This window comes from Triturus cristatus, chromosome 2_2, assembly GCF_964204655.1.
Source record: "Triturus cristatus chromosome 2_2, aTriCri1.1, whole genome shotgun sequence".
NCBI classification, from domain to species: Eukaryota; Metazoa; Chordata; class Amphibia; order Caudata; family Salamandridae; genus Triturus; species Triturus cristatus.
The window spans coordinates 493,428,384-493,437,678 of NC_140582.1; the positions used below are offsets into that span (position 1 = coordinate 493,428,384).

A 9,295-nucleotide genomic window follows, 5' to 3' on the forward strand; every position below is an offset into this window, starting at 1 on the left:
GGGGGAGGGGGAGGGGAGGTGGGGAAGGGGAGGTGGGGGAGGGGGAGGTGGGGGAGGGGGAGGGGAGGTGGGGGAGGGGAGGTGGGGGAGGGGAGGTGGGGAAGTGGGGAAGGGGAAGTGGGGAAGGGGAAGGGGAGGTGGGGAAGTGGGGTGGGGAGGGGAGGTGGGGAAGGGGAGGTGGGGAAGTGGGGAGGGGGAGGGGGAGGTGGGGGAGGGGAGGTGAGGTGGAGGGGAAGTGGAGGGGGGTAGAGGGGAAGGGGAGGTGGAGGGGAAGTGGAGGGGGGTAGAGGGGGGTGGAGGGGGAGAAGTGGAGAGGGGTGGTAGAGGGGTAGTATGCCAATGCTAAGTTACACAGCGCGCGTTTCAACAAAATAAATACAAAGTCATCAAACTACGACAAGCTCCCTACAGGAAACGGCATTCCCATTGCTATAACACCAAAATGCGGCAAGCTCTGCGTACTTCCAAACTCTTCAAACCCTGGCAAGCTGCATACTGAAAGCAGCCCTTTTAACAACAAAAACACACGAAAATGCGCACCAAGTTACACTGCATGTGTTTCAACAAAATAAATACAAACTCAGTGTAAGCGGCATTTTTAAGAAATGTGCCGGTTAAGAATAAATAACCATTTTCGTTGCTAGGTCACCAAAATGGCGTTTGGCTCTCCAGTCCCTACGGACACGCGCATGCTGTTTGCTATGGACAAATGGCAAGAGCAGCCATGTTTGTCCATGCAGACGCGTGAATGCAAGCCCTCTGCAGAATCGATTCCAAAAGGTACTCGCAGTAGCGAGATAAGCGCATGCGCTGCTTTTGCTAGGCGAGACCTAAAAATAATTTACTTGATATGTAGACCAGAGAACGATCCAGATTATTAAAGCTACATCTTATGGCCCTGAACATATCCTATAAGTAGCATCCTTGTTAATTAACCTGTTGCTTTAAGAAAACCAAGTGCATCACCATTACATTCTTTTATTTTTTATTTTTTTTATTTCTTTTTATTTGCGAAAAACAAGGCAACAAAATGGTCAGTACTTAAACATTAGAGTCATTATAACACCGGTAACATACATTGACAGTGCGGGTCAAAGTGTCATTTGAATTAACTATAAAAGCATAATAAGTTCAGTCTATAGTCTCCAAGGCGGGCCTGCGGAGGCTCACAGATGTCACCTCTATATTCGTTCCAATTTGACCACACCTCCCCCCCCCCCCCCCCACTTTCGGGGGCACCCTCGCGCCGTATACAGTCTTCTCCTGCAGCATACACCAGTCCATGTCTTTGCCATTCGGCTAATTTCGGCGACCATTACATTCTTAACTGAAAAACGTTATTAGTTAATTTTTCTGCTCAAAGGAACATGAATTCCCCAAAACTGCTTCATGCCCTTCAGAATTTTTTTGTCATTACTGAAGTGTTGGCTTCTCATGACATGCAAAGCATCTAACTTTATACTGACACTTTTTTCTGTTGGATCAAACGTTTTAAGTCTTTAATCACTTTTGCCTGTTTTTTTTTTTCTGAACTGCTGTAATGTTGAGCAGGTTTCTGTTACAAGTGATTTTTATTGAGACTTGTATCAGTGACAAAATATCAGTCTTCTCTAGGTGGTCTAAGACCATGTTTTTACAAATACATTTGGGGTCTCTTTTACCTGACTGTGATGGAATTTGCCCTTTTATCTGAAAGGAGTAGCACTTCTCTGCTGGACGCGAATGTTAAATTCGGTTGTTGTGGTTTCTTTTTCTGGTTACTTTAGAGCACCATAATATGATACACCGGGCGGTGTGCCTACATAATGGGAGATGGGGGAAAAATGCATGGGAGTTACAGAAATTAAAATTGAGTTAAATGCCTATTGATTCAGCATTTGAGGGGAGATTGAGCTCAACTCTGGTTCCTTCAGAGATTAATACTAGAGGGAATGATTAAAGTTGGGCGATGTGAGACCTCCAGCTGTCTGACGTGCGATAGAGAATCTGTTTTGCATGTTCCTTGGCAGTATTAAAACCTGACAGTTTCAGGACCTAGTAGATTTGCTAGTGGGTGTAGTAGGACAGATCCTGCCCTACAACCAACAATGGTGTTCCTGGTGAGAAGTATAGTATGCGCTGGTATATGCACTTTACACTTGCATAAACCCATTAGCCTTTAGTGCCGCCTCAGGGGTATGTTAAGAGCTTGTAGACTCTAGGTTTTCTAATAGATGACGTACATGCCCCAATATATAGGGAGATGTCCCCCCCCAGAATGATGGAGTAGAATGCACCACTATATGCTCTTGGAGAAAATGATGTATAGAGAGCCCAAAGAAGCTCCAGAAAACCTTATCTTGAAGGAAACAAAATACTTGGATAAAGAGTCCTATAATGGGGTTTATGAGACTGAGAATAAAGCCTACAAAAAAAGAAGAGATCAAATTGATTATTGTTATATTTGCGCACATTGCTCAATCATTGACTTGTGAAATCAAGGCTGACCAAGGTACTTGTGTGCTGTAGCTTTTTCTGCTTGTAATATTCTTGGCTTTATGCAACATTTGTTCTCTCAAAAAACAAAAAATTGGCTTAGCATAATGCTCTACATTTTGTTCTAGGCTCCTCGACCTCCAAAACAGCCAAATGTTCAAGATTTTCAATTCTTCCCTCCACGTTTGTTTGAGCTTTTGGAGAAGGAGATTCTGTATTACAGAAAAACTATTGGGTACAAGGTAGGCAGAAATTGTTTTGTTGTCTAGTGATGTAGCAATTCAACAATCTTCATCCACCGAAAAGCTGCGTCGACAACTTTGTGTTTGTATTGTGTAACAAATTAGAGGAATATATATTTGTTTTTAACGTTGATGTACATAACTAATTTTTAATTTGGTTAAACCTTATTTGTGATAAATATGGATTAATGTATGTTACTTCAACAAAGTATCACAGTGATTATATATATTTTTAGAAAATTACAATTTAATTAAATGAGACATTTTTGCATATTATGTTCAGTGTGTAGACTATGGAGTGAATGAGGTAAAGTACATTTGAGCTTGAATGAGCTTGCATAGTCATCTTATAGAACGTGTAACTAGTGACTGACCCGAAAGGGACCCTGACTTGTTTTGGCAATTTAACATTGTGACATGCTGTGGTGTATGATAAAGAGAGTGCATTTGGTGCTATATCATTCGGCTCTTAGTATTTTTTTTACAGTGATCCTATATCCTAATTACATCAACTAGCACTTCTCTACCATGCTGCTCCTTCCATTGTATTGCATGCGTTGTCCTTCTCTTTTCTATTCTGTCCGGTAGGTCTTGTATTGTGCATACCTACTCGGAGGCCTCCCAGTGCTAGAACAGTCAGACAGCGGCTAAGGGGTCGTATTAGCCAGCACTCAGTACGGCTAATTGCTATCTAGCCAAGTTTTGAGGGCCTAACTGAATACAGGTTTGTTGGGAAGCAGACGTAGTTCCAGAGGAAGAGTGTTCCAAAGTTTGGGGGCAGTATAGGGGAAAGAACGGCCACCCCTACAGGATCTGCTAAACTTAAGGCCCTGCAGTAGATGTGCTGAGGAGGATCTAAGTAGCCTTCCAGGAGTGTAGAGGATGTCTAACGGTCTTAATAGGAGAGGACCTTTCTTGTGAAGCGATCTAGGCAGGATGCAGAGAGTTTTAAAGTGGACCCTCTTCTCAATTTAGAGCCAGTGGAGGTTCTTTAAGGCTCTTTCTACCGATTAATGCCTTGGAACATTCAAAATACGCTGAGCAGCAGCATTCTGCGTAGTCTGCAATCGCCTGAGCCACCTCGCAAAGTAGGTCCTGTTGGTTTTCCTCTGCCTTTTACACCTGCTATCCGACTGTGCTGTTAAAACACACTACTGTTTTTTGTTCTAATTTCACCTGCCTGTCCAGTTTGACACCCTCTGCTTATACCCTTCTGTAGAAATAAACATCCTAACATGCCCCCCGATTTTTCCATTTTGTTCTTATGCCTGGCAGACAGCCAATTTCAAAGAAGCCAATACCAGTGCAGCCTGTGAACATCTATATAGCTTGCTGATGTGTGGCGCAAAGGAATGCTTTTTTTTCTCACTTTTCCTTTCTTTCTATCAGTGTATGATAAAGGAAGCACTAGTGTTGCTTAGGCCTTGCATTTGACATTCCAGCAGGTATTTTCAAGTATGTTGGCTCATAATTTAGTGTAAAATTGTGAATCCTCTGGTTGCCAGACTTCAGCAGTCACTCCTCTGTTTTAGCCATGACCTGCTCTATTGGTCATCCTCCTATGAAGTTTGTGCAATCTGATGGGGCGTTGAGGTATGAATTTTGTCCACTATCAATGGTAGCCCATACACAGATGTAAAATCCTTTTACCATCGCTGAGTGGCCTAACCAGCCCAGAGTTTGCCTGTAGGAAGCTGGCTCTTTATATAATACATCAAAGAGATCTACTGTGCAAATAGTCAAGGTAGTTTCTTATAAGGGGACAGGGGCTTCCACTAGCAATCCCAAGGTGCTTTTCTAGGGGGTAATGTGGTCGAGCAGCCTTAGGCTTATCAGAGAGGAGTGTTAGATATCTGCAAATACACACAATAGTTAATGATGCACACGACTCAATAAGGAGATCCACACCAACTTATCTTCATATATGTTTAGGCACCAGAACCAATACGATTAGGTAAGTACGTTTTGCAAGAGAAATACTTTACGTCTTCAAAAGTCGACACTTGGTGCATTTTTCAGAAGCTGCAATGTTATCCTATGGAAGGAAAAATAAGTATGGCTTTCAGGTAGAGTACAGCAACTTACGAGACCAATCTCCTGGACTTGAGGTGAGTAAGTGGCAATGTTCAAGGCAGCACCAGCAGGTTACCTCCAGCTGCACTAGGGCGACCATGTGTAGTGGTGCAATACAGCATTGGGTGCCCAATGTTAGTCTATGGGGTTTGATCATTGTGAAAAGAGGCTGCAGGCTTTGACTGGGGGGCTCAGGCCTCGTGATTCTCGTGGGGACACTGTTGGTCCTCTTCTCCATGGTCCAGGGAAGACTGGTGTAGAGGTATCCTTAGTTGTAGGGTTTTTGTCACCAGGAGCAGTTGAGGGGGCCTGCAAACAGAGGCTGCAGGCGTTGAAGTCCAGTGTAGGTGAGCTTCAACTCTAGAGTGCCTGGGGACCACGTTGACACAGTTGGTCCACTTAAGCTCGTGCTGGGTGGCTCGGTGCAGTGCTGCTTTTCTGTGTCTTTTTTTGTGGTCTTGGAGCCTCACTGCTCAGTGTTGGGTACCTGCAAGATGCAGTATAGCAGCTCTGCTGTTCCATGGAAGTTCCTGGTTCTTGGGTGACGTGCTGGAAGTTCTTCCAGGCTTTGGAGACTGCAGCTGCAGGACAAGTTGTGTCTTGGTGCAATTGTTAAAGTCAGCTGGCAGGCCGGCAGTGTTGCCGCCAAATCAATTGCTGGGGCTTCTGTTCTTGCTTCTTGTGACAATTCACGTCCATTTTCTTTCAGGTCGGCAGGATCTCCTCTTCTGGTGCCAGGGTCTCCTCTAAATACTGAATTTAGGGGCTTTTGTGAAGTGTAGGATAGTTGCCAACGGGCTACCTACCACTGGGGTCACTATGGCCCCTGTATGACCACTTCCTGTGGGGAGTGGCTATAACCTTGTCCCGGAGTTCATAATTTTGCCATTGTGAGAAAGTGCCTTGTTTCTGCATGGTATGCCCCCACTTTTTGCTGAATTGCTGATGTTCTTTGACTGAGTGTGCCCTAGGCTCCTGCTAATCAGGTACTCAGGCCTATGTTCCTTCCCTAAAATTGTATTGAAGCCTAAACCCAATTGGCATTTCTGGCCACAGGTCTGCCCCTGGTAAATGGTACCACAGGTACCCAGGGCACTGTGACCAGAGAAGGCCTCTAAGGGCTGCAGCACTTATTGTGCCACCCTTAGAGGTCCTGTACCACTGCACTCACACACTGCCTTTGCAGGCTGCGTGTTTTGGTGCAGAACAAAAGTGGAGTCAACATGGCACACATCCCTGTGTGCCAAACTACAACCCACTGCCCTGGATCAGCCACCCCTCCAGCTGGGTGCCCTATGCCAGTGGTGAGGGTACAGGTGCATAAGCCCTGTACCCCTACAGTGCCCAAGTCCATTCTTGGGCATTCTAAGTGCAATGCTGCCATTAAGAGTATATGGTGCTGGGAGTTTGTCATTACGAACTCCACAACACCATAATGGCTACACTGAAAACTGTGAAGTTTGGTATCAAACTTCTCAGCATGACAGAGGGCATATTACAGATGCCCCCTGAAACTCGACCAACTTTTAGTTTCCCGACTCAGTGGCTGCTTAGACTGCGATCAACAGACCTGCTTCTGTACCCCCGGGTCGAGAGCCTGCTGCTCTCGGCGGCCTGAAACAATGCACATCCTGGGACGAGGTGCTTAGCCTCCACCCCCAGGATGGGCAGGCTTCAAAGGCATGCCGCCTTTGTGAGCTTCCCCAGACCACTTGCTGATTTCAGCAACTTGGCCCCACTGGTTCTACCCCCCACTTTGGGTGGGAGAACCAGCGGGAAAAACAAGTGAGGGAGAGAGGTGTGCCCACCTGTGCCAACTCCACCCCTCAGGTAGGGGAGGCGAGGTGAAGCACAACTCCAAGTCCCTGCCATCTTGAGGATAAGGGGACCCAACCAACCAGGGACAGGCTCCTGCCCCCCTCCCACTGGAGGGTGGTACAATAGGGGGTGTACACACCACAGGGAAGGGACCCATTGGTCCCTGCCATCTACCTACCTGTAGTGCCCCTAAATCTAGTCTTTAGGGGGCACCCTGAACCTTGCTTCCTCAGCTCCAGAAACAACTAGAAAGAAGGTAAGAAGGACCAAAGAGCCGTGCAGAGCTAACAAGACGCCCACTGACTTGGCCCCAGCCCTACAGGCCTGTCTCCCCTCGAACTGCTCCTGCGAAACCCTGGTGTGTCCTGCAGCCAGCAACCTCTAAAACCCTGGAGGACCTGCCTTCCTTCACTTCCAAAGACTGCTTCTCCCGTGAACACCGGATTTGTTCACCTACAACCTCTGGCAGCAGCGGGAAACCACAAATCCAGCCCACTCTGCACCCGCTGAACCCGGCCCGAGCTAGATTGGAAAAACACCACGAGGAGGTCACCCCGGCGATCCTGAACCAAGATCTGGCGACCCCTGACCTGCTTCAAGCCTCCAGCTGACGCCTGCAGTCTAAATCCAGAAGACCCCCCTAACCGCGACCCAGAGCTGGTAAGAAGATCCGACCCCAAAAGGCACCCCTGCACCAGACGCCCCACGTCCTTGTGTGCCCAAACCAAAAATCGCACGAATAACCAAAAATTATTTACTTACCCGTTTGCAGGAAATGTCCCAGTTCTGAATCTAGGTATTCAGCACTGAGTTAGAAAAGTAACGTAAAAACTAACTTACCTGTAATTTACTGAAAAAGCCTATTCATTTCCATGTACTGTATTTGCTAAGTATTGTAACTTACTGCATTCCCTGTAAATCAGTACAATTCCTATTGCATTTTCAACGAGTTCTACAATCAGCAACTTTTTACTGTAAAGTATTTAATGCTTCTCTGTGCCAGGCTTGCATGGTTCTAAAAATAAAATCGTATATATATTTATTAAAAAAACAATTGGTCTAGAGCAGGAGTCTCCAACCTTTTCTGTAGTGAGAGCTACTTCTGCTTAAGGAAATCCCTGCTGAGCTACTGCATATTTTATCACTGTAAAATAGTGATCACGTGTTAACATAACACTACAATGACACTAACAAGGATTATCACTGTGACCATCTAAGCATTCTAGGCAAGGTTAACAGAAATGCTAGGAAAACGCTTATCAATATTAAATGCATCAATCTGAGTAACGAAATAACATTCAAATCATCACATGCCCTGTCGCACATAGGGCATAACCACAGCAGGAAGTCTCCCCAACTCAAATTGAATTATCATTAGGCTATCAACTTTGAATGTGTTTTTAGAATTGCAAGATTTTGTCTTTGTCAGCATATTTGTTTTTGAACATGCACATTTTTTTCTAACAAATAACACTTTTAACTTTGAGCAATCTAACTCAATTTTCGATAAGAAACTTTTTCTGAAAAGAAAATGTTTGTATTTAATAATAATTTTTTAGAAAATAGACAGTCCCCAAACATCAGCTTGTCATTTTAATCAAGCACTACTGTGTAAAAATGCCTCATATCGAGAGGTTCTGCTTTGAATACCCAGTTGTCATAGGCTCAGGATGCTCTTTATAACACTATGCATGCCAGTGTTATGCTAATATTGCTTACTATTATTACCAGGGCCACCACTATGTTAAGGCTGTTAAGGGATTGCTAGAAGTAGGCCAGTCATGCTCCTAATATGTCAATACTGGCAGCCAATATCACACTAGACGACAAATTCCCAAAATGGTCAAGGATATGACCATCCTTATGCCACTGACACTTTTGTCTCATGTACTGACATAAAGGCACCAGAGATGCAACCCTTATGATTGGCGCCAGCATACACATTTGTCAGTCCTTCACACTAGCCATAGCTTCTAGAAAATAACACTGTTTATTAAGGAGGGACATAATGTCAGACAGACATAAACATAAATTATTGCAGATGAGGCTCTTCATTTTCTCTACCTTGGATCCATACCCTGCTCTCCTCCGCCCCTGGGCTGATTATGCTGCCAACTAACATTTTCTCTCTGGCTTCTGCAGTCATCCACTTTGGTGGGTCAGCACTGGTTACTGCAGCCACACTTCTTTGATGGTGCATTGTTCACACGCGTGTGGTGCGACGGATAAAGCAGAGCATATAACGTGGCCAATCTCATTGTGACTTGGATATAGAGTGAATACTGATGGTCATGTGGCTGACCCCATATGTCAACACAATGTGTGTGTTTCAGTGTTCTCTTGAGGGCCTGCCATTGGTTTGGCTGACTGTCTCTGTAAGAGTCTTATTTATTTATTTATAACATTTATAGAGCGCTCTGTAACCCTACGGGCATCCTGGCGCTATGTACATAAGCTGAGAACTCTGTGCAGCGGGGGAAAAGCAGGAGGGATAACTTGTGAGTCTAGGTGGTTAAATTTTAGGAAAAAGCCAGGTTTTCACCTTTTTTCGAAAGGCCATCAGTTCATCTGTTTTCCTGATGTCAATGGGTAGTCTATTCCACAGATGTGCTGCCGCTATGCTGAAGGCTCTGCCACCACAAGTGGCTTTCCTGATCCTTGGGATGTCAATAAGATTGGAAGAGGAG

General features: G+C 45.2%; 1 protein-coding gene across 1 annotated transcript in view; it reads left to right on the forward strand.

Annotated features, from left to right (window-relative positions):
* SMARCA5 (SNF2 related chromatin remodeling ATPase 5) overlaps window positions 1–9,295 on the forward strand; it is a 433,972-nt gene that overhangs the window by 162,344 nt on the left and 262,333 nt on the right. The window contains exon 18 of the mRNA XM_085641606.1: window positions 2,604–2,717. Coding sequence (XP_085497732.1) covers window positions 2,604–2,717 — 114 coding nt within the window. The remainder of the gene's footprint in view (window positions 1–2,603; window positions 2,718–9,295) is intronic.